Source organism: Cololabis saira, chromosome 8 (assembly GCF_033807715.1).
Source record: "Cololabis saira isolate AMF1-May2022 chromosome 8, fColSai1.1, whole genome shotgun sequence".
Taxonomy (NCBI): Eukaryota; Metazoa; Chordata; class Actinopteri; order Beloniformes; family Belonidae; genus Cololabis; species Cololabis saira.
Genome location: NC_084594.1, coordinates 14,967,204 through 14,993,011, shown reverse-complemented (window position 1 = coordinate 14,993,011; position 25,808 = coordinate 14,967,204). Strand labels below are relative to the sequence as shown.

At 40.2% G+C, this 25,808-nt stretch overlaps 2 protein-coding genes across 8 annotated transcripts in view; both read right to left on the bottom strand.

Annotated features, from left to right (window-relative positions):
• Positions 1-4,476: 4,476 nt before the first annotated feature.
• Positions 4,477-18,433, bottom strand: mybphb (myosin binding protein Hb). Its single transcript, XM_061726853.1, has 12 exons — positions 18,132-18,433; positions 16,772-16,867; positions 16,545-16,679; positions 14,656-14,823; positions 12,296-12,384; positions 12,015-12,210; positions 11,794-11,933; positions 11,471-11,630; positions 9,130-9,266; positions 5,580-5,766; positions 5,441-5,496; positions 4,477-4,778 (listed from the first exon to the last, which is right to left on the bottom strand). Exons 1-11 carry the CDS (start codon positions 18,361-18,363, stop codon positions 5,465-5,467), a joined length of 1,572 nt encoding a protein of 523 aa, XP_061582837.1. The 5' UTR covers positions 18,364-18,433; the 3' UTR covers positions 4,477-4,778; positions 5,441-5,464.
• An 849-nt stretch (positions 18,434-19,282) lies between these two features.
• The window catches only part of nav1b (neuron navigator 1b), an 83,601-nt gene continuing 77,075 nt past the window's right edge, over positions 19,283-25,808 (bottom strand). For all 7 annotated transcript variants that reach the window (XM_061726846.1, XM_061726851.1, XM_061726847.1 and 4 more), the window contains 6 exons: positions 25,553-25,707; positions 25,390-25,461; positions 24,031-24,227; positions 23,815-23,933; positions 22,589-22,786; positions 19,283-22,484 (listed from right to left, as the gene is read on the bottom strand). In XM_061726846.1, the coding sequence (XP_061582830.1) occupies positions 22,401-22,484; positions 22,589-22,786; positions 23,815-23,933; positions 24,031-24,227; positions 25,390-25,461; positions 25,553-25,707 (825 nt within the window). In that variant the 3' untranslated portion in view covers positions 19,283-22,400. The remainder of the gene's footprint in view (positions 22,485-22,588; positions 22,787-23,814; positions 23,934-24,030; positions 24,228-25,389; positions 25,462-25,552; positions 25,708-25,808) is intronic.

Sequence of the window (25,808 nt, the reverse complement as noted above, 5' to 3'; positions counted from 1 at the left end):
CCTCTGTGTCATCATCTAAGAGAGGAGGTGGGGGTAGGTTTTCTTTGGCGCACTAACAACTGTGCTCCTCCTCTTTTTTCCTTTGCACTATCACCATCTCCCTTAGCACATGCAGACTAGGAGTGCTGAGCTTTGAGAATTAGGTGCAGGAGGAAAAGGAGGGAGGTGCAAAAGGCAGAATTTGACAGGGCTGATGAAAAGAGCGGGGAAGATGGTAATCAGGCATCTACATCGGCTCATGGAGCTTTGTTTTAGCTCCCGAATCCTCCTGCTGCTGCAGGGACCTGAGTGCAGTGGGCTGTGAAGACCAGAGAGGCTGAGAGCTGGAAGATGAGGGGAGGATGGGAGAGGGGGTGTTACCGGTCCGCCTGGGCTGCTTTTGCTGCAGTATACAAGAAGGCAGATGGCAGGATGTTTTTTTTTCTTTTTTTCTTATTTCAGCAGGTCTAGCAGAAAAGCCAACTTTTTTTCTCCCTTGCTTGTTCACATGCATCTAACGTGTACCTGGTGAATAATTTAAGAGGAGGAGAAAAGTAGGATGAGGTGCTGGAGTAATACAGATCACTGCAACTGCACCTTTAGAGAGACTAAAAATAATAAGAAGAAACAAACATCCCATTTAAGAACTTGGCATATATATCACATATTATCCCAAGCTAACACCATTTCCTGGAGTATGAAAAAAGCACTCTTTTCATCCATGTCTTTACACCTCTGTTCACAGCAACCCGTTTTAAGGGGGTGGAGTCAGCAGCTCTGCTTCACAATAGCCCCCTCTTCTGGGGGCTGTTCCACTCCGGGGCTGCAGAGGGTCTGGAGACTTTCTGCAGACCCTGGCCAGGAGTATTTATTTTTCTTTCTTTTTTTTCAATTTCCTGAGCAGTTTCTGCTTATTTCTATCAGCAGTAAAGTAAAACCTAGCATAACAACATGGATGGAAATGTTTGTTCCACCCTTGGGCTTACTGACAGACTTACTGAATATGCATTTCTTCTGTGAAGCATTGCATTCATCAACGTCTGAGCTCCATTTGATGATTCAATCGTTGTGGTTAAAACTTGCTAAGCACCACAGATGAGGCTGCTGCTGGACTCAGATTTTTTTTTTTATCGCCTGCTATGTTAAATCAGTCTGCTTCTGACAGTTTGAGTCCAGTGCCACATGTCCCACAGGACACCAATGCAGCCTTCTATTATACACTTAAAGATACATACAAATTCATAGTGACTTGAATTTCAGTGACGAGAAAGATGGAGATGGAGAATAATTCGACTATGTTTTGGGCCTGTGATGGGACTGTATCCCCGAATCTAGACAGCTTATGTTTTCAAGCTGAGGTGGCCCCAAATAAAGCGGCATAGATTCATTTATGTTTTTATTTTTAACATGTTATTGATGTTAAACTTTGAAGCAAAGAAAATAAGCATTTTATGCAGATTTCCCCAAAACAGCTTTGCCCTTTTGATGCCCGATGTTTGAGTGATATGTGATAAATACCTTTCTGATACCTCTGCAGCACCCTCACCATCAATCCAATCAAATACAGTCTAAAAAAATAAATGCAATAAATAACAAAAGAAACAGAATTACCTAATGTTTTCATCGAGGTACAAAACAAGTTTTGTACAGAAAACTGTAAAGGACTGAATTGGGAGTGTTTTTCATTTCAATATATAACAAAAACTTAAAATTTTAAAAAGTGTATGTATTTTTTTTATATATCAGGCATCAAGGGGTTAAATGTTGAATTAAACAAAGAATGTCTTTCTTTGTGCACAATGCAACAACTAATTTCTAAGAAAGTAAAAAAAAGAACCTTGTCTCAAGCAAACGTGAGTATCTTAAACTATTTTGCTAAGAATTCTTGTTAAGAAGATTTTTATCACCCCATTAACATATTGATATTTTTGCTTAAATAATAATAATAATGATAACATTTGACTTAATATATGAATACTAGGCTTATTTTTAGTGGGGCAGTTTTTTGCAGTGTAACAGGCACCTCATTCCTCCTTAACTACACGAATGAAAAGTGGGCACTGACAGGCTATGCAGCTGATTTAGAAGTGGAACATTTGTCAATGAAAAGCATCAACAAGATGAAGCAGCGCGTGCCAATTCCACCATTACCCTTATTAGAACTTCTGGGAATGCTGCCAAAACTCTGCAGCAAAAGACGGCCACCCTCCCTTCGACCGGGACGCACCATTTCATTACCTTTGACGTTACCCTTGACGAAGCAGCTCAGTGCATCACCAACAATAGGAGCAACACCAACAGATGAGTCAGAGGTACTGCATAAATTGAGCCCTGTCCCTTTTCCTTTTTTAATAGGGCTGGGCTTATTTCTCTTCCCATTTTGGGAGACAGTGACAGAGGGAAAAGCTCTGATTGAATCCAACTATTCCGCCAGAAGGTGTTTTGATTGCCTGCTGCTGAACATTGTAACAGATGAGGGTGAAAGCACAGAGGTAATTTCGTGTGGAGATTTACAGGCAGGAAAATGTGCCTGAAGCGTCCACAAAACCTGAACACGAAAGTCTCAAACCCATGGTGAGGCTGGAGAAAAAGGTTTTGGGTGTTGTCACAATTTCAAAAGCATTTATTCTTAAATTAGATGATACAGACTCATCTAAATGAAACTCTGCCCGCCTCTCTGCAAGACAGGAGCAATTAATCAAATTATACTGCTGAATGTGAAACAGCAAACTCACTGACATTAAGAATATGGTTTCGGTACGGTACTTTGTAAAACTAATAAAACCACTGAGTCAATGTTCTCTTTTTAATTTAATTTAGAATTTAATTCTAGCATTTGGATACATTTTGGGAGACACCTTAGATATTTTATACTATAATCTTTAAGTATTGTTTACCAATGATTTAATAGTGGCTTTGGTGCGGGGACCAAATCCTTTTCAGAACAGGATCTAAATTAGACAGGAAGTCTCCTGCTCCATGACCCTTTTGCAGCATGTCAGCATCCAGGGACCCTGTAGAAGTAGGTCTGAGACCCAATATGGCTCACAGCCAACAGGTTAAAGCTACACTAGTGAAATCATACTAGTATCTCAAAATGACAGGAGTGGTGTATATTTATGTTTCTGTGTGGGAGTTATTGGCAGTCAGAGGTGTTCAGATTTCTACTCCTTTGATTGGATTTTAAAAGGTGAACTTATGAATGAAAATTACAAGACATGTCATCATCATGTGGGTCTGTATTGATGTATGAATGTGTCGCTGTCAATACTTGTTTGAAACACAAGAGGGCGACAAACTCAAAGAGGACTACATACTGGGCCCGGACTGCAGACTGGGTTTCTTATTTTAAGTCCTCAAAACTCAGCCTTATTTATTCCATAAAGAAATCATATTCAGTACTTGGAGATGTCACTGTATCACAAGAATAAATGTAACAGAATCTGAGGAACTTTTGCTTTAATCTCATTACATTTATATTATAATTAGTTGCATTCCATTTTAGTAATTTATCTGTTTTCCCTCTCTCAGTGAAGGAAACTCCCTCTCTAAAGTACATTTTGTTAGTTGAGCCACTCGGCCCCTAAAATAACCTGAACAAGATGGAGCACCAAGGCTAATTTAGTCGGGCTCTGGGTGAACCCATGCGTCTCTGTAACCTGGATATCTCTGGCTTCCAGCTCATGTCACTATGCAAGTAACTCCGTGTCCAAATAGTTACAAGAACAGTATTATCGACTGGTATTATTATGGAAGTCCTGGCATAGCGCGATGGAGTCTTCGGTCCGCATGAGCCAAATAAATGGTGCTGTTGCTGCAGTTTGTCAATTATCTGCCAAAAAGGTCAACGCAGTATGCATCTGAGTAAAACTTGAGATGACTGAATCGGGACGCAGTTAAAGTGCCCTCTGCTTGCTTGTTAGGTGTATATTGTTTTGTTTTACCTTAAAAAAAAAATGAAAAAATCCAACATGAAAGTGAAAAATCACATCAATATAAACTGTGACTATGAAGACATACAGGACTGTCTCAGAAAATTAGAATATTGTGATAAAGTTCTTTATTTTCTGTAATGCAATTAAAAAAACAAAAATGTCATACATTCTGGATTCATTACAAATCAACTGAAATATTGCAAGCCTTTTATTATTTTAATATTGCTGATTATGGCTTACAGTTTAAGATTAAGATTCCCAGAATTTTCTAATTTCTTGAGATAGGATATTTGAGTTTTCTTAAGCTGTAAGCCACGATCAGCAATATTAAAATAATAAAAGGCTTGCAATATTTCAGTTGATTTGTAATTAATCCAGAATGTATGACATTTTTGTTTTTGTAATTGCATTACAGAAAACCACAATATTCTAATTTTCTGAGACAGTCCTGTACAATACAACTCATCACTAAGTCTGACTGCATGAACAAGTACTGTGAAACAACTGCATGTTTAAATTACCTGCACAGTGAATTCAATTTACTGTATTGAACAAACAGGACCAGAAATTAAATAGTTTATTATTATAAACACGTAGCTGTTACATGTCCTATGAGGAACAGATCATTGAGACGGACAAGATGATAAAATAGATAATGCGATAACTAGCCGTCACTGACAGTTTTGTTGGGAAAAACTGATTGGAAGAAGCAAAATTGTGGACATGGATATGGACTTGAAAGTTTAGTTTCAGCCAAGAAGCTTTGACAAGAATTGTTCATCTTAACCGAGTCACAGGCCACAACCCGTTGGAAGTCTGGTCACCAGCCAAAAATACACATTTTCCCAGGAATCCAGCACCTTCCTGTGGTGACAAAAACACAAGTTCAGCTTTGACACCTTCTTTAATTGTTGAAGATGACATAGATACATTTATTCTCTTACACACCTTATGTTGTAAAAGCCTCTGCGCCTACTTTAGGATGGCAATAGATAAACAAGTGACACGTGTTAAAGTGTCAGCACAATTTAATCATGGCAGCAATTTAAATCACACTGAACGAACGCCTACACAAATAACAGCCCCCCAAATATTTATGCTATTCTGGTGTTAAAAGAGTAACTTATGAATAAAGTTGTGTTGTCCTGGAGGAGGTTGCTGCTGCGGCAGCTGAGTCAAGGAAATGTGATTAAGTCCCTTGACTGAGTGCACCAGCAGACATTTAATTTATGGGTGCTACCGCCTGGACCCTCTCAAGGCAAAGGCTGCCTTTTCCAAGTTTAGCGACTTCCGTTTATGGACACCAAGTCACGAAAGAGGGTGGAGCCGGCTCAGCACTCACACGTGTCGCCCCGAGACACAGATGCAACTAAATTGTTCTATTTGAACCGGTGTTCTTATCACAACTGAAGAACGGGTGAAACTTACACCACCGTTTACATCTGAATCATTTGTTTCAATGTTTATTTATAAAATGTTTCGGCCAAGTCAACACAGTGTTTCAAAAAAGAGATCCTTTTTCTGACCTTTTTGACGGTGAAGATCTCCACTTATTTCTTTTCAGCGTCGGCAACCACCGGCTCTGTTCAACAGATAAAGTTTGGTTGCTTGAGTCAGAAACTAAAAAAACTGGCAAACAAAGAATTTTAAAGCCCCGAAACTTACGTTTGACCTCCACCTTGCAGCTGACAACGTCTTCACCGTGATCGTTCATGGCTTTGCAGGTGTACGTGCCGCCGTCAAAGCTGCAGGGCTTTCGGATCTCGAGAGAGCAGATGCCCTGGACGCAGATCTGCCTGAACTTGGGGTCATCTCCAATAATCATCTGGTTTTTCATCCACTGGACTTTGGGCTTCGGAGAAAAAAAACAAAACATTTGTACAAGGGCCATGTGATGTGGCCAGCACATGATAAAACAACTCGCAAACATCCACGGAGAAGTGCTATTTCTATTTATATCCGCATCATATGGCAGAACAATACATTTGGTTGAAGACGAGTCCTGGTATGGGAGTTTTAATGGCCCTGATGTGGTCAAGACCCCGGGCCCCCACAGAGAATGTCAGACATGTGACTTTAAATGTGACATGTGACTCTTAAAACTCTTTTCCTGCTCCCGTGCTTCACAAAAGATATCTGTCCTGTCGGTGTGGCGGCAAAGACGAGGTGAGAGGCTCAGACAGCAGACTAACAGGGTCAGGTGATGATCGCCCACATTGTCGGCGCAAAGCCAGAACACTGGCAGCAATGCTTGAGTGATGGAGGGAATGTGTTGCTGCTGACGGGTGGTTTTGGTAAGTGTATCAGCAACAAACAGGAGTTTGCACCTAATCTAATACCAGGGTTTCCCACAGGCTGTAAGACCAGGGTGAAAGACCAGGGTGAACATTTCACAACCTCCTCACACATTTGTAAATCTTACTACCCAGAATGGAGGAATCTGCTTCTGAAGAGCTGTATCCCGCGGTGTGATGCAGGCCTTCCTCTCTGACACACACATTACACGCTCACAGAGAAGTAACTGGGTTACGGTGTTGAGAATCGGATTTAGAGACTGTTAAGGCCTTTTCCAAACCCTTTTAGGAAATGTTATTACAAAAAAAAGAGTTTTCTTTTACATCAAACACTATATGGTGGTCCAGGAGCTTTAGTTTGTTTTTTCCCTGTAAGTCGGTCTTAACGACTGAGATCTTCCCCTGGAGCTGATGAATGTTGAACTAGTGCTGGGCGGTATGACCAAAAATTTATATCACGGTATTTTTCAAAATTATATCAGTTTCACGGTATATCACGGTATTTTTTTCTTCATGCACAACTGGGTGTTAACCACATTTTCTAATGATTTGGAAAGGAATTGCTGCAGTAAATTAGCTTAGAATGGCCTATTTTACTGTCATGAGGAGGATGCATAAATCAAATAAATTTGATTTAGGCATGTTTTTCAAAGAAAAAAATCTTTTACAAAATTACAAAGTAGAAAATATTTATTGAACATAAAAAAACTGAACATTTTTTAATTTCCCAGCATTATGTTGTTTTGGTTCCACTTCCTGGTGAATGTTAGGTAAAATTCTTATGTGGTTACTTTTTGGTTGGCCAACGATTTATGTTTGTGGTGCTTGTTACGGGAGCGGCCAGTCTATTTCCTTATTTTACAACGCCGTTATTAATTGTTCGTTTTTTTTACCACTTATTCCACCGAACACCGAAAGTGTTTTTTTGCCATTTTCGGCCGAACAATTTCGGTTACCGAACAATCGGTGCATCACTACTGCTAAACAGTCCCCTCACAAACAGTGTCCAGCGGTGCTACGTTCCCAACGTTGTGTACGCTACTGTACATACTCACCGGTATTACGGTATATGAAAAATTCCTATCATAAGAAAAATAAACACCGGTATTCGGTATGAACCGGTATACCGCCCAGCACTATGTTGAACTGCAGTTATTTAACTGAAAATACAACAATCTATCCATCTAGTGTCTTTGAATTTGGCCAAGAAGAAGCAGGAAATTCAACACTAATGATTGTAAGATGGACGCGCTCCTAATTTAATGAAAGTTAATTTGCTGGTAGCTCACTCCTCGATCCCTCGTTGTTTACTACACATGTATAATCCGATTCTTTGGAAAACCCTTGGGAAGAAGCGATGCTTTAGCACATTAATTATACATGTGCCCCTCGCCACATCAGCAACCTGTACTGATGAAGACGAAATATGCAATGAGATAAAGCTTTTGTGGCTTTTTTTTAATTACTTCTTAAAGCGTCAGCTGTGTCCTTTACTGTGAACAGACAAACTCTCTCCCTACGATTAAGTCTGGCAGGTCCAGTTCTAGAGACAGTATTGTATAACAGTTAAACTTGTACTTTTAGTATTCCTGGTTGCACTGGTACGTTTATGATCCAAAATATACTATACAAAGTCATATAAGAGGTACAGTGCAGTTTCTGTTTTGGAAGTATACAGAATTAAAATACTTTCATCACTGAACTCAAACCTAAAACTGCAGTAACGGTGACTGTACAAGTAACAGACGCATCACTTCAATTTATGTCGTATTTGTGCTGTTATGTTATGTGTGAGACAAGTGATAGTTTGTATTTTTCAGGTACTTTGTTTTTACGTTTTCATCTTTTGTTTGCACATTTAAGTGCTTTTGTCAAAGTTTTTTCAATACCCAGTTAACTAGGGGTGGGCAAAAATATCGATATGGCAATATATCGCAATACTTTTCCAGCTGATTCAATATCGATATTCAAAATTTGAATATCGATTTTTTTTTTTTTTTTTTTTCCTCCCCCCCGATTTTTTCCCCATTATATCACCCAGTGCTCCTACCTAAGTGACAGTCCTGGGCATTGCCACTCTCTACCAACCCTGGGAGGGCCCTGCACTGAGCTCAGGTTATTTCATTTTATAATTTATTTTTTATATAACACAATTGCCTGTCCTTAAAAAATGAAAAATAATGGACAGAGGTTCATTTATTTATGGATTTATATCTATACTGACTGATCACTGTGCCTGTCCTTGGTTTTAGTACCATCTTTCTTGTGTTTATTATCATTTGCCACATAATTAAAGCAACCTCATACTAAATTTAATGTTAATTTCATATGATGTAAATAATATGAAAAACATATACAAATATGTTGTAACTTTAGCTTGTATAGTTATAATAAAACATTGTTTTGACTCAGTTTGTCCCATGAATTGTCACTATAATCTGATGAACGTGCAACTCAGATTTTAAGATCCATCACTATCATCTGATGTACATATATACAACTTGGATTTTAAGATGTGTAATGCATTTTAAAATTTTTCGGTGAACTATGTAGAATATAATAATCGGGATATCGCATAATCGGGATATCGCAATGTGTATCGTATCGTGGCTCAAGTATCGTGATGCGTATCGTATCGTGAGGTCCTTCCCAATACCCACCCCTACAGTTAACCACTTTCATCTTGACACCATGATACACAATCAAAGAGAGCACGCTTCCCAAAAAAAAAGTAGCTTTTGAATTTCTGGACAGCTCCAGTAATGTTTTGTTGATGCATTTCTTTGTTTCTTGGATCAGATGTAACTACAGGAGTAGGCTGTGCTGTAGAAGAACAGTCTTCTTTCTCAATGGTCTTTTGGGGCCACTTTTCTACGAAAGCTGTTAATTTAGACATAAGCCAGGGAGATGAGTAACTGTACCCTAGGGAATCCCCTGACGGAGCAGAGCAGCCTGGTGCTGTAGCCGACGGTGGTGTGCCTGTCCGGCAGAAGCGTGGTGAACTTGGGAGCCTCGTTGAAGTCATGCTCCTTGTATTCAGGAGGCTTGTAGTCGATACCTGCAGTGTAAGCAAAACAGACACAGTTGACCGTCTCATCTGTCCCTTCCCATGATACTACAGAATCACTGGTGCATGCTGGAATGCAGGCTTTCCCTTCTGCAAGCAAAACATTGTTTTTCTTCATTTAAATAACATTCTTTTATTTAGTTCTGTCTGATTACTACACATGTTTTCTGAGAGCTTCTTGAGCTTTCACAAAAAATGCACTTTTTGAAGCACACTGTCTTTTCCTCCTCCTGATAGCCGACACCGCTTAAAGGAGCGTTCCGGAGTTAAACCAACCCCAAGTCTATTATTAGATGGGAAGGAGTGTAAACTTTCATTGGGGACCAGAACACCGTGAATCAAAGCAGTTTTAACTCAGAAGAGAACATGTTTGCAGCAAAATGGCAATTAATATTAGCGCAGTGGATATTCAAGCTACGGTATACAGACATAAACTGCTATTCAAAGCTTCTGACAAGACAGAAAATAGTCATTTAACTTTAGTGATTGTGTGCCGAGGTTCCCTACAGACAATCCAGGTTAACTTTACCTTTGTATGTACACAAAAAGTGTATAAAAAGGACTGATTGTACAGACATCTCCACCTGGATGCTGCAATCTCATCATGAGTTTGTCAAAAGATGCAAAAGGAGGAGAATTCATGGCCTCCGCGTCTAACGCTTGTCCTGATCCAGTTCCGTGGAAGCAGTGTATCGATGTCCCAATAAATACACAATGCAGCATAAATCTGCTTTAATTTTCAACTACCGGTATATTAACACGTTTACTATTCATTAACATTGTCCAATCATTTTCAGTTTCACTTATTAGGGCCAGACTGACAGTGCAAAGGCCCTATTGTATCTGTAGGAATTTTTTTTTTCCTTGTTTTTCTTGTTTGTTTTTTTTTCCTTCTTCCGATTTTTGTCCCCTAAACGTGCCCCAAAAGTCACCAAATTTTGCACGCAAACCAGGCCTGGCGAAAGATTTGATATTTAATGGTTTGCATTAATGGGCGTGGCCTAATGGCTCAACAGCGCCCCCTAGAAAACTTTGTGCCTCAAGCCCCACAATACGGTTTGACGTACATGCACGAAAATCGGTACACACCTATATCATGGCACAACTTAAAGAAAAGTCTCTTGGCGCCATGGCCGAAACCGGACAGGAAGTCGGCCATTTCGAATTAATTGTGTAATTTTGGCACAATTTATGCTATTTCTTCGGCCGCTTCTTCACCCGAACCGTAACGTGCACCCAGGTGTGTTATACATAAAAATGTGCGTCTCGATCCTGCAACGATGCACATTACTTTTCTCAGTCAAAAGCGTTACCGTGGCGACGATAGACGCCAAAAAGCGCGCCCCCCCCTTCATCTGATTGGTCCATATTTGATAGTTCCTACTTTCTGCTCTAACTTTTGAATGGTTTGATATAGAGTCCTGGGTGGTGTCATCTGACTCAGTTTTGAGTCCTTTAACATAATTGGTGCAAATTAGCCCCGCCCCTTCTTCTGATTGGTCGATATCTGATAATTCCTACTTTCTGCCATAACTTTTGAATGGTTTGGTATAGAGGGTCGTGGGTGGTGTCATCCGCTAAATGTCTAGGCCTGAAGAATCTACATGCAAGTCATACAAGCGCTTCCACTGCAGCACGCCTGAACATGCACGAGGGTGCGAGGGCCCGTTCATCGCTGCTTGCAGCTTTAATTGGTTTTGTGGTTTCCTATGCATTTATTGGTATTGATTTTTGGCATTTTTATCAACATATTTACCTGTTTTTTTGGTTTGTTTAGCATTTGTGCAGGCAAATTAGATTTCCTTACACTAATGCATGTATCAAATCTATTTTACAGCTGTATATTCATATATTTTAATCAAATTTAGTAGTTTTTTTTAAGCTAGATGTATTTTTTTTGTAGTATTTTTTTCTTTCCATTTCTTCCATTATTTTCATGATGTCCTTGCAGATTAGTTTCCATGTCTCCTTTTGACATTTTTGTGTCTGCATCAGATCGTCATGAACATTTAAAAACTGCTTCCACTGTTGCTCACGGGAAAAATTTCCATTTTTAGCAACGTACCGGTGAGATGAGTCCATGCATTATTGTTAAACAAAGAAGAAAGAAACAAATAAATAAATAATTACAAAGCTGTACAATAATACAGATATTGTCCTAAACAGCGGATATTTTTCAGAGGGAAAAAACGTACCTGTCTTCAAGATCTTGGCCTCTTCCTTCGCCATAGTTGCACACTCGCTCATTCCGACCTTGTTCTCAGCAATCACTCTGAACTTGTAGGTGTTGCCCATGATGAGGTCGGAGATGGTGGCGTTCAGCCTGTGATAATGCTCCAGCACATTGAACCACTCCTGTAAACACACAAACACGCACGGCGACGAGACGGTGAGTTATCCGAGAAGGTGCTGCAGATTGAGGATTTAAACTACGTCAATTATCGGTGGGATCCTTCGATTAATGATAACCGAGCATTACTAACTGCTGCCTTACAGCCAGCTGAAACTGAGAACTTACCCCAGTCTTTTTGTCAGCTTTCTGGATCGTGTAACCTGTGATCTCAGTGTTTCCGTTGTCCTTGGGTGCAGTCCACTCCAGAGCGACGTTGAAACCCCAGGTATCCACAATCTTCAAACTGGCGGGAGGCCCTGGCTGCTCTGTGAACGAATGCATATGGATTAAGTCTCTGACAGTGGCGCTTTGAGGCGTCCCCCTCATAGCGTTGACATTTCGCTCACCGACAATTTGAAGAGTGATACTGGACTTGTCCTCAAAGTCGTCCACCTTCACGCACATCTCGTACACGCCGGAGTCATCTCTCTCGGATTGACGGATGAACAGGATGCTGTCTCTGTCGGTGCTGCGGATGTTCACCCTCTTCGTGTCCAGGGGCTCACCACCCTTTGTCCATGTCACAACAGGTTTGGGTTTGCCCTGAGGGAGAGGAAATTAAAACAGTTGACTTTTCATGGTTTATACACGACAAACGCTGAAAAACACAAGGACATCTTCCACTCACTGTGAAGGGGATGGTCAGGTTGATCTTGTCTCCAACGTGAGCAACATGCCTCTGCCTGAGGGCACGAGGCAAGCGGATATGGGGACGGTCTGAAGAGAAAGACAAGGACCAGCTTGATTCAAATATTTACATATCACGACTGACACATTCTTATCAGGTATTTTACTCCGCTTGTGCTAGCGCTTCTTATTGCTGCTCCTCAAGGGTGCACATTCAATTCAATTCATTGTTGTATTTAGGGCTGGGGATCGATTCAAATGTCTTATTTGGTCTTTATTTGGTTTTATTTTTTCCCACATTCCATTTTTATTTGTTCCATTTTCGGTGTATTTTGGTTTTTAATTTTTGAGCATTTTGTTTTTAGCATTTTTTGCAAATGTAACCCCAAGACAGTATATAAAGTAATGAAATATAGACAATTTATGCAATTATTACCTAACACTTTAATGTTTTCATACCTTTAAACATATTTAAAGGCAAAAACATGGCACCAGTTATTCTCGTGTCCAACAAAACATTCCTTTTTTGGGGATAAACAAAAAAAGAACCAAAAGTTGTAATATAATGATGAAAAAAAACCCCATAAATAAATAAAAGGAAAAAAAAAAAAAAAAATCGATCTTTAGACATATGAATCGATTTTTAGGAATTAATATGAGAATCGATTTAGAATTGGGAAATCGATTTTTTCAACACAGGCCTAGTTGTATTTCTTAAAAACAGATTCATAAATCTTAACCATCTTACACGTAAGTTCTCAGCTTTTAGAGAAACTATATATAAAAAAAAAAATCAAATATACTACAGTTCCCCATAAAAACAAAATAACATGGATGGTAAGCCAGCCTGACTTGTGCAGCCATCTCTCTATTAGACACTATGAAGTATCTCTTGCAGCTCACCACCTGCTGAGTCCAGCAAAGCCACACTTGTCAGGAGTCTAAATAAAGCAAGCGTACTGTGGCAGTATATATCACCTATCTTCCTGACATGAGATTTGGGGATTCAGTTACACCAGAATGTGCTAAAAAACCATAGATCAATTAAGCAGGACACAGATACTGTTGGTAAGGGCTTAAAGGGATGTGATTTGTAGATGTAAGTTGAAATGTCTTGTGAATTATTAAGTGTAAACGTGGGGGAAAAAAAGGAGGTGAGATGTAATGTGTTTATAAAATAGGAAACATGACTGGATGTTTGGTGTCTTATCACTTCGTTCCGAGTGCCAGGCTTAATGAACGTTCTTGTAAAGTCTGCGGCATGTTTCAAAATAAACAGTGAATCTCCCGAGCTGTCATGAGATTTGGGTGACATCTGAGAAGTCAGACCCACCACCTCGTCTTAATTCGGAGGCAGGACTCGCTAGAATTCCCCCAACCCAACCCTTTTCCCACAAGCTCCCCATCTGCTAGCAGTCAAATTACTTGACACCATGGATCTTGCAGCCTGTGAAAGTTTTTGTAAGTAGTGGTTAATAACGGTCCAGTATGTTCATGCCTTGCATCCATATGCGGACCACCACTTGTGGCGAATGTGACGTTGGACGTGTTGAGATCCTGCCGGCCGCACAGGGCTCAGATTCCCTTCCCCCCCTGTCCCACTCTCCGTTACGCATAACGATGATCTGAGAGGCGGGCTGACTAACGCAGCGCCTCCTTTTAGAGTCCTCAGGGTCCACTTATCATTATACCACAAATCACTTCAGATGTCCTGTCAGTGATTAGCACTGTCAGGTGTGCAGCATCAGCAGCGCCGCTTTGCTTTTGCCCCCGCGGCCCGGGTGGATCAGGGTTTCGAGTCTTAAGTGAGTGGAGCGTAGTTTTGTAGGGTTAGCGCTGCAGGTACGTGCCAACAGGACGGGGAAAGCTGAGAAGAAAACATTGCTGAGCTGTTTCAGTTTTACTCCTCCACTTCACAGCCCCCTCCCATCATGAGCAGAGCCTCTCTAGTGTTAAGGCCAAAAATGTGTCAGATGATATGCTCCATATCTGTTTTATTTCACTTTAGAAATTAGTGGAGATTAATATGGTAGGTGAGAAAAAAACAAATAACAAACTAGTGCATGTGCAAAGGCATCCTGTGTTTTTTCTCTCCTCTTCTGCACTTGCTTTATTAAACTAAATGTGCATGCACATTTAAGATATTTATTTGAGCATTTTCCTCCTTTCACAGATGTTTCCTACTTGTTCAAGGTTAATCCTTACATTGGAGAAAGTTATCCCATCAATATCCGAAGGATTTGTCGTTCCTGCTGTTAGTATTTTATTGAAAATCTTAGTTTTAAAATGTGCATCTGGTCAGGCATGTGACATTTTGTTCTGGGACTATTCCCACTGGCTGCCTTTGCAAACAGTCCTTACCAGCAACCTCCTTTACCAGGACGGCCTCCTGGAGGGCGAGCGGGGGGCTGCGACCTCCTTCGTTCACAGCCACCACGCGGATCTTCAGGCGGTCGCCGGTGGTCTGGTTCTTGATGATGTAGCGGCAGGACTTCTGCGGCTCCTCGTTGCATGCTTTCCAGTCGTCAGCTGGGAGGGAAAATATAAACTATAAAGCGTACAGTATACAGTTTATAGATATTAGGCCTCGCCTATCAACAATAATAAGATTAAAACATCTCACAAAAGATTTTGACTGTTACCAATGTATTCTTTGTTTTTCAGACGGAAACAGGACCTACATTCAGGAGCAAAGGTGTGCATGTTTTGTTGCTAACATACTTCTGCAAGAAGGTTGTTCCATTTTCTTCACCTCCAACAGTTGCATGACAGTAACATATTGAAATTATAATAATAATACAATAATTTATGAAAAAAATCATTATAGTATTTAAAATAATATTAAATGAATCCTGTAAGAGAAAGCCAATAAAAACTGGTACAAAGTAAATCGACTTGCATAAGATTGTTTGCCATTTATCTAGAAGACAACGTCTAAGTTTACATGATGGGACCAAGTTCAAGTTAAATGTCTCCAGGATCATGATCATGATCTCCTAAAAGACCCTTAAAGACCCACCTGCTCAAGATGGCATTTGGCTGATAATAACACTGTCACTTTTTAACAGTTGTGGGAGTTTTCCAAGTTTTTTATGTCTTGGGATCCTTTTTCTGGTCTATGTTTTTATTTGATTTTAACTCTGAAGCATGTGGGTCAACCCTGGTTGTTTTTAAAGTGCTTTACAAATAAAGACAGATTATTTCATTGATTTGCTCAAATTTAAATTTGACAAAAAAACAGAGGTGTGTCTTCGACGAGCTGCTGAAGATTCACAGCTAAATGTTAATTTCGTTCAGTCATAGTACACGTTTGTTCCTTTAATTACATCAAATTAATACGTTTTGGAAACTTCAAGCAGATTTCTTTATGTGTCCTGGAAACTGTTGCCGGGGACGAGTCAATCTGAATCTGCGCTGCATCATATCATATGAATTAATTTCCTTCTTTGCTTCTCTCTCATCTTTTTTAATTTGTATCTTTAGTTATTGCGGTATTGTGGTACTGTACTCTCTTATCGATACTGTTGAGTTGTTTCCCAATGGCAATGTGAAGCAGCTGGCATGTGTTTTCAGATCACAAGGACATGAGATTCAACACTGCAGCTCAGGAGCATGTTGTGACTCTGGCTGGAACCTTTTTTAGAGCCCGTCTTAAAGTGCAAATGTTTAAGACAGGCTCTAAACTAAACTGACAAGTGAGCCCTAACGGGAGCAACCAAGATAGTAAACATTGCTTATTTTGCAACTTTGTAGCGTAAAAAGCTATTATATTTGAAAAGTATGATGCATTTGATACAAAATGACTGTGTCCCAATCTGCTGAATCAATTTGCAGCAAAACTGCAGCTGAGATTAGCTTAGTGCTGTAAATCTAAAAGCAGGACCTTCAGCAGACTACAGCAGCTTCTGAAATGCCTCCTTCCTTCTAGGGAGAAGTTAGGTAGCTCATGACATAACTCTGCGACTGACACCTCAGGGACAGCTGCAACTGATACAGCTGACCTATATTAAAACAGAAATTTTAGATTTCCTGGGTGTAAAAAAAAAAAAAAAAAAAAGCATGTTGAAAACTGAGATATTACGATTGTTGAAAATGTCAAGATTTAAAATCTGCTGCTGATCTAAAATCTTGCTGAAATAATCCAAAGGTCAGCTGTCTTGTGACGATGTATTAATACCCCCCAACTGACCCCTTCCGTTTGGACACGCTGGTGCTTGGTAGACCTGGTCCAAAGAGGAGTTAAGACTTACTTCCGTCCTTGCACACCTCAATGACGTATCCATCCAGACCAGAGTCCCCGATGTGCTCAGGCTCGCTCCAGATGATGGTAACTGAAGTGTCATTTTTGTCCTCAATGAACAGGTCCACAGGAGCACTGGTGGGCTCTACAGAGGCCGTTAAAAAAAATCAGTCACTGATGGACATAAAAACTCCAAAGGTCGTGTCACATCCCGTTTTCTTTTAAACGAAGTGTTACCTTTGGGGGGAGGGGGAGGAGGAGGAGTGGGTGGTTTGGGCTCTTCTGGTGGAGGTGCAGGTGCTTCACCAGCTTCACCACCTTCACCAGCTTCACCTGGTGTTACAAAGACATTTGCATTGTCAGCAGAAAAAAATGGCACTTTAAAAAATAATCCAGCTCTTGATCTGCCATAAGAAACGCTCACTGAGAACTTTTCTTTAAATGTCTCAAATCTACAGATTCATCAGAGACGGTAAACAGTGAGGTATCAGACTGCTGCATGTGCAGCTTTCATTAAATGTGAATAACTCCTGTTTTAAACAAGAGAATAAATCATCTAGCCAGTAATGATGCAAATGTATAACTGTAGACTCAAAATACACATGTATCTGACGTTGCTCGTGTGGATTTTCTTTTAACCATCTGCAGGAGTGGCAATGGCAGCAGCTGGTAATTCCTCTGTGGCAGGAACATGGGCTAATAGAAGATGTTAAGATGAATTATATAGGAGTATAGCTGGCACTCCCATAAGAGGTGCATGGTTTAGGATTCATGAATCCATTTTTAAATACCATCTGCAAGAACCTCATCAGAAGCAGCAGCAGCTGCTGATTCTTCAGTAACAGGTGCTGCAGCCTTAGAGGTTACAAGATATTGTACATAAACAGAGATAACTCCTTTGTAAATTGTGAATGTGACTTATCAGGCCATTGTTTTTTATTCTTCATAACATCAGCCTGCACCCCTGCTGCAGCTGGCTATGTGGTCATTCATAAAATATATTTAAAAGTATTAGATAGGATATAAAAGAGGTTGCATTTATGGAAAGTTCAGATAGCTGATAAACTCCAACAAAACCAGCAGCTTCAACAAGGGGATTAGCTGATAAAAATGATAGTAATGGTAATGTCTTGCCTGAAACATCATTTTTGTATAATAAGTTTGGAGCACGTTCACATCACAACAGATGGATTTTCGTGTTTAATCCGTGTGCATTAGGGAACTCGCACAAACGGAAACTGATATCAGGCTGGTAATCCTGCAATAAAGATGTTCCCGTGTTATTTTTATGGGTACAACCTCTTACCAATAAACAGTGGCGCATTCACACTGAGCGCATATGTGTGCGTAAAAGTGATCCAGTGCTTACCACGTCGTGGACCAACAAAGTAGGCTTTAATCCTAACTATTAAAGGCGTCTCCAAGGTTCAACCACAGTGAAATAAAAAGAAGGTCAGCTATGTGCTGAATTAAGCCTGAATTATGGTTCAGCGTTAAATCGGGTCTGCGTTGGTGTAACGCGGAACCATAAATCAGCTTCAGACGGTGAAACTCTCGGCGCACGGCGCACGGCGCGCTGCCGCGCACTGGCCGGTACCTTCGGCGTGTGCAGGCGCGTCTCCGGCGTGGGCTTCTCCCTCTGCGTGCTCGCCTTCGGCGTGAGGGGCCTCTGCTGGGGCTGGAGCTGGTGCTGGCTCCGGCTCCGGGGCCGGGGCCGGCTCTGGAGCCTTCTCTGGAGCCTTCTCGTGAGCCTTCTCGTGAGCCTTCTCCTCCTTCTTGGCGGGTGTTTTACCAGCCGCCTTCTTGATCGGGGCAGGCTTGGACGGCATTTTGGAGGTGGCAGCTAATTCCCCAACTTAGTGAAGCCCTTCAAACTTCATCCGATGCCATCATTCCTGTGAGGATGTCAGGCTTATATAACGCCCGGCGGGGTCAGACACCGCCCCTCCATGAAACTCGGTGTAATAGATACTGAGCTCCACGCTTGAGTCGGATCACCACACTGACTGCGCATCATTGAAGCTTTCCTGGCGTTATCTTTGCCTGATGGCATAACAGAGCCAAACGTGTGAAAACACGGACTGCTGTAGCCCTCAGAAGTCAGAGGCAATCATTTTACATTCACCCTAAAGGTATAAACCTAAGGAAGAGTATTAGGGCCGGCCAGGCAGGAGAAAAATAAAAATAATATTTTAGAGGAGGAAGATTTTTTTTCCATTATGCATTTCGAGAAAAAAGTCGAAATGTCGAGGAAAAAAGTCGAAATGTCGAGAATAATGTTGAAATACAATTTCAAGAATAAAGTCGAAATTTCGTGAAAAAAGGCAAAAAAAATTGACTTTATTCACGAAATTTCGACTTTTTTCTCGACATTTAGTTTTTTTTCTCGAAATTGTATTTCAACATTAATCTCACATTTCGACTTTTTTCTCGCCATTTCGACTTTTTTCCTCGAAGTGCACAATAAAAAAAAAAATCCCTCAAAATATTTTTTTCTCCTGCATGGCCCTTCCGTAATAAACTCCTTTAATGTTAAACATAATTTATTTGTGTAGTGCTTTCCGACACTTCTAATTCAAATAATATTTATTTACTCGAATTAAGTGAGGAATGTAATAAATACAAAATAATCTAAGCTGAAGGAAGAATTAAGAAAATAAATAAAAATGCGGTGTATAAACAAAAGGAGATTTCATACGTTGATGGGTTGGCAATGTCAATTTGGCACACAAGAAACCAAAGACAAAATATAACATGTATTTTATTAATTCCAACAAACAGTGGTAAGTGGATGAAAGCCTTCAGAAGCATGCCTTATCCATGTTTTGGAATCAACTCTGAAGTTATATACCCTCCCACCAATGGCACCTTTCCTTCCCCTCATTTATGATTGCTGCCGCATCCGGAACGCCTACAGTATTTACAGTCTTTACAATGATGCTCTGTACAAAATACAGAAATTAACTTTTACAAAGGATTCCTTAGAAAAGAAAGAAATATCAAATATTTGAGTATTAAAAATGAAAGAAAAAAAAAGAATCATCTGGAATGGTTTTCCTAAACATGTCATTGTCAACATTTTTATCTCATCACGCAGCAGGTTTACATGCATTTTAAACACTTACAACCCTTAACATTTGCACTTTAAAGACATTAGATACAGCATAACATTTTTTTTAATTCTTTTTTTTTAGTCCACAACAAGCTTTGCATAAAATATGACTATTCAGCAACCTGTATGGGCCTAAGATATCACATATCTTATTCTGATTTACCTAGAATATACTATGCAAACTATAAAGAGTTGATTTGTGCCGACCATGACAGGCTCATGACTTTAATCCTCCTTCTTTATAGTCATTCAACCGTTTTCGTAAACTAGAGTTACATTATGCCTGTTACCATTCATAAGGACAAAACACAACAAACAGTTTAAGCCTTTTTAACTACACTTATGAACCCTGTCTTGCTGCCCCACCCATCCAATCTTACTCTCTTTAAGGCCAAGTCTCACCTACTGAACTAAGCATCCACTTTTATTTTGTGATGCAGTTTTGTTCAAATCAGAACACCGGATATAATACACTGCCACTGCGCTGTCCAGACATTAACAGATTGCAGACGCCAGTAAAAGTTGCTGCATAGTCCCGATACACTAGTAAGCAAACACCAATCACTGCTATCACTGAGCAACAGGCACGACAACCAGTAGATGAGCTGAGAAGCTGGAGCCGATGACTCGGGTTAACCTGCAGAAGCAGATCAGTGCCGTCACTGATGCTCATCCCCGACACATTTACAGAAATTAAGTTATTCTATGTCTTTTTGCTTCTTGAAGTCTTAAATTGATCATGTTTGGTCGTCTAATGTTTTAGTTTGCAGGTTAACTGTCAGATTAGTCATATACACAAGGATTAATAACCAAATCAGCAGCAAACTGAATGTAAAAGATTACACTTTCTTATTAAGCTGTCATTAAAACGGTCCTACATTCTTTTACAGAATTAAATTCTAGTGTGATTTTGACTAAGCTCTGAAGTAAATGACCGTTGTGGGACGATACATTATTTCTACTCCACTTGCACAATCATCAAACATATCTTTCATTTACCTATAATTTCCTCTATACAAAAAAAAATAAAATAAAAAAATCTACACATAATCTTATAAACGCTTATTTTTTTTCTTTTCTTGAAACACAATTTGTGCCTGTTCCGCGTAGCCGAAGCGTTCTCAGATGAATAATGCACGACATCGACATGAGTATACACCGCACGACATCTGACATGACCTCACTGTACCCACATAAAAGTCGTCAACACTTTTTAAAAAAAAAACACCTCCCACAAATACCGGCCGCGATTTCCAAAACCTGGTACACATTTCTTCTGCGTTTAACAGAAAAGACAGAAAGCTCTTCACTATCCTACCCTGCTAACCTATTTGACATTTGAGTTAATCCTAAAACAGCGTGGGCCATTTTTAAAGAGCACCATACTAAATGACAACAAGCGTGAGCAGTCGTTCAGTTTCTTTTGTGAAGTGCATGAAGTAGCCAGAGGCGTCTGTAGAGCCGTGCTTTGCAGTGGAACTTAAGGCTTCCTTAAAAAGCACGTCCTACATGATACTGTCGTAAGGTTGATGTTTGAGTGTTTTATATACATTCATAATTAAACTTAAAACTCTAACTTGACAGTCAATATGCAAGATTGAAGTACAGTATTTGGTTCAGTATATTAGATATTTGCACCAACTAATGCAGACGAGTCACTGCAATGCAGCTTGATTGTATGTACATAATATATACACAAGATTAGGGGAAAAACCTGAAACAAATATGCTCGTAGATAAATGTTGCAGGAACATGTCTCAGTCTGTTACTTTATTAGAGGGTGTTTTTATATAATTTCTTTATATCCCTGTGTATTAAGTATCTAATACCTGATATAAGTGGCAGCATTGGTGCTGCTGTCTGCGTGAAATAAAACTGAATCAAATGCTTGATAACAAAAAAAGAAAAGAAAAGTGGTGTGCGGAGCCATAGTGATTCATTCGTCACTGATAAATAAGTTATATTTTACCCAAAAGAGTATGACAGCAAGATGGAAACATATGGGAAACATATGGGAAACAGGTTTAAATTAAGAATAATCAATACTGAGTTAAATGACTTTTGCTCTGAGAGATAATCATGATGATTTGAGATAAAAAAAAAAAAAGAAAATAGAGTTGAAGAAAAGGTGATTTCTGGCTGTTTGGGATGATATCGATGAAAGCACCAGCACGCTGCTAAGGTTGAGGTGACACTGACGTCTTTTCTCTTAAGGCCTCTTAGTTTCACCTGCTCGGGTTGTAAAGATCAGGGTTGCATATGTGTAGGATTTGGCCTTTAACGACATTGACAGGAGATATGTACTACTACTTTGTAATAAACAGTAGTGTTCATTATGCTGTCATACTCTTTTCCAAAAGAAGTTAATTAAAAGTAATGCTATTTGATGAAAAATCAAAACAAGTTAAGTAAGAATAGCGCCATTTGATGGGGACATCCCATGATGCACTTGTTGCAGAAATCCCCTGAAGCCAAAGTGCTAAGACAATGGATTTGATAGTAATCAGTTAGCACCAATCTAAGAGTATCAAGGGCTAATATGGTGGAAAAATGTTAAAATATATTTAAACACTGTATGTGTTACAATAATTTGGGATTCACAGGTCATAGTTTCAATCTCCCACTGTTGGAATGACAGTTTAAATCTTCCCACAACCATTTGTGAAGGTCTGTTTCTTCCCGATTGTGAGCTTCTTCAACACAGTGAACAAAAATAAAATTCCAAGTGCTGGGTGTTGGGTGTGAGCTTTGCATTCAGAGTTTAAGCAGGCTGGGATCTTCTTTGTCCGGAGACTCAATGTGATTGGCAGCTTCTTGAAGTTTCAGAAGCATTGCCATCTACAACACAGAAGAAAAATATTAGGAATCGAGGGACTTATTTGACTTTTAAAGGTGATTCAAAGTTTGCAAAAGAGAGGGACATAAGGGGAGATTGCTTCTACCAGGGGATCTGATTCCATGGAGCTGGGTGGAGTCTCCTTGTGTGGCATCTCCTCGCTGGACTGGCATGGGCTGCCGGAGCCGATGCTGGGAGGAGGTAGGTGCACCAGCTTGGCCTGGTCCTGCTGGGCAGACGGCCACGGCAGGGTGCCCCTCACCCACTCCACTGGGTCCTCCCATACGGCTTTCTGGCCATGGACCTGAAGAGTCACAAAATACCAACAAAGAAGCAAAATACAGTATGTCATTGGAACGAGAGGTCAACGAACTGACATCTAGACCTCAGGGGAGCAGCATTTAATCAACTTGGGGCTCATCCATAGGGTTTCCACCCATCCATCAAGCTGCTCAGTTACATTTTTTGGGAGTTGAATTGCTGCTCTTTCTTTTATCTGTGCCTTTGTATACAGAACACTGTTGAATAGCAACAGAGAGGATTCTATAGTAGAAATAACCTGGGAAAATTTTAAAGGGGACCTATTATGGCAACTAATACCTATTTTAAACAGGCCTTGAATGTCTTAAAAAGAAGCTTTTGATTGTTTTTGCTAAATAAATGAGAAATTCAGCCTCCGAGCCATGTCTTTATGTTCCCATTCTCTAACCTCATTCTCTATGTGGGATTCTGAGTTGGCGGGGAGGCTATGATGATGAGGCTCTGTGCTGATTGGCTGCCTGAATGACACGATAGACCGCTACGAAAAAATGGCGGAAGCTCCGGCCGGCGGAGTTAGTTGTGGGCGTGGTTTCACGCATCGAATCTGAACGGCTCGTAGATCCACATCACACTGGATGGCTCATCCGGGCGGCTGTACAGACACTGCAGAATTTGGTTGCTTTCCTCCTTCTCTGAGTTGGCAGGCTGAGGGGAGACCACTTTATATATGTTAAAGCAAGAGAAAACCTGTTTTTCATAATAGGTCCCCTTTAAGTAATGGAAATGGAGGAGAGACAACTTTATACCCTGGATAAAATGTCCAAACCAGACACTACAACTCCTCATATTCATATTCCATACTCATATTCCAGCCTCCTCGGTCTCATGGGGTTTTCTAATTAATTAGGTCCAACAGTTAAAATGATTCTTTGATTTGATGTGATTTTTTTCATGTAGAGGTTGAGGTAGGAGACAGAGCATTAGAGGAGGGTTGACCCTGAGGTGCGCTTGAACTATAAATCATTGAACATTGGGATTCAGGTAAAGCCCCAGTCGGCTGTGTGATCTCACCTTGATACCATCCTTGGCACCTTCTTGCAGATATGGAATGATAGACAGGTTCCAAAGATCAATGAACCAAGATCGGAACTCATCCACTTTTACCGGACAGGACAGGAAAAAGCAAGGGCCTGAAAAGGACGAGGAGAAAGGAGAACATACATGTTAAAATGAAATGGAGTCGTTTCTTTAGCCCTGCAATTCTGTCCCGTCCTGTGTTTTTCATACCAATGAGGAAATCTGACGTGCTGTGCTTTTCGAGGAAGGCGTGCAAATGATACCACAGTTTGGGAACCCAGTCTAACACCCTGATGAGGTCCTCGTTGTTCAAGCTCCTCTCGTCTTCAGACTCCATCAGCTTCCTGTGCAAATACCGCACGAGAAAGCCATTGGCTGGCTCCACGTTGTTTGAGAAGATCACCATCCTGAGGCAAAGAGAACGTACACGCAAAATCTCATACCGGAATACAAACAAGGGAGTAAATCAGTGGACTCGCTTGTAAACTATTAATTGTATTATTTTAATCCTTCACTTCTAGGGGTGTAACAATATATCGTGCCACGAAATTTCGCGATACAAAAACGTCACAATACGTGTCGTGGAGGTGACAAAGTGTATCGCGATATTGGGTTATTAATATTAATCTATTGTGTTGACTAGTAACGTGCATCCGACCGCGACCGCGACCGCGACCGCACCTCGACCCGGGAACCAAAATCTTACTCCGCTCAGAAGAAACTAGTCCCATTTTGTGGTCCCGTTTTGAGCTCTGAACTTTTACTAATGTAAGGCTGGTGTAGAGTTAAGCCTTACCTTATTAAATTAAACCTTTTTCGGGTCGTGAGTAGGATAAACACGCGGGCAACTTCTGCTGAGCTCCAGTCTACTTTAATGTCCGCTCAACAGTGTAGGATTTTAGATCAACAACACAGCACCCACTGTATCACTCCGCCCAATCTAAAACATACTAACAACTACAGATAAACTGACTAGTTTAATTATAGTCCCTGATTTACATCAGAATATAAAGAATATATTTATAAAATAATGAACCCTGAATTACCAAAATAAACTTCTTAACAAAAATAAATCTCCTCTTACACTTATAAGGTGACCATGAATCAATCTTTTTTACGATGTAAAATTGTATGTATTTATTTACTTTTATTTATTTATTTAATTTTAGTTGTTCAATTAGAAAGAAAAAAGTCAAATCATACACGAGAGAAACTATTCAGTTTGTGGCAAATATTTGTACTTTGTATGAAACTGAAGATGCATAATGCAAACCTGACATTTACTTTTAGTTCAGTTTGTGGAAAATGGTTGGCCTGGCTTTCTCTTTAAAACTTAAACAGTTATAAAGCATTACAAACTGTAACAATAGGGCAAACACACAGCATTGTTTTGTATTTTATGTCTTTCAAATAAAAGACAATTTTTCCAGTCATATGTTCCTCATGCAAGGTTGTTAAAAAAATACTGTTATAATATCGTATCGTATCGTTATCGTGACCTCAATATCGTGTATCGTACCGTATCGTGAGATTAGTGTATCGTTACACCCCTATTCACTTCTGACCAACCTGAAGCTGAGATGCAAGCTGTGGTTTCCCGTCATCTTCACTGGCTGATTGCTTGTTCCGATGATGTAAGGACTGAATGCAGAGAAAAGATGACAGTATTAGGCGACATGTAACGTATAATCGATACAGTATACACCTCTGCAGCTGAGCATTGGGACTTTACCATTTATGGTATTTGCAGGTGAGAGCACCGTTCACTAGTTCACTAACAGAAACAGGATCATGAATATCGTCAAGAATAACCACCAGCGGGATGTCGGAGGTGCTGGTTTCCCGATCTATCTGATTGGCCAAATTAGAAAGATAAAGCTGCAGGTCCTGAGAAGAGAGAGAGAGAGAGAGAGAGGCAATGAGAGACAGCGACACAAGATTCTAAAAAGAAACTGGCAAACAAACTCAGGGCTGTTGGATAGGGCTGG

What these genes read in the sequence shown, in the direction of transcription:
- mybphb (XM_061726853.1), bottom strand. Translation starts at nt 18,363, where the DNA reads ATGCCGTCCAAGCCTGCCCCGATCAAGAAGGCGGCTGGTAAAACACCC. An exon ending in TGAGGTGTGCAAGGACGGAA is followed by an intron (nt 14,824 to 16,544) that starts GTAAGTCTTAAC and finishes TTTCCCTCCCAG; the next exon opens with CTGACGACTGGAAAGCATGC. An exon ending in GGCCAAGATCTTGAAGACAG is followed by an intron (nt 9,267 to 11,470) that starts GTACGTTTTTTC and finishes CTTACACTGCAG; the next exon opens with GTATCGACTACAAGCCTCCT.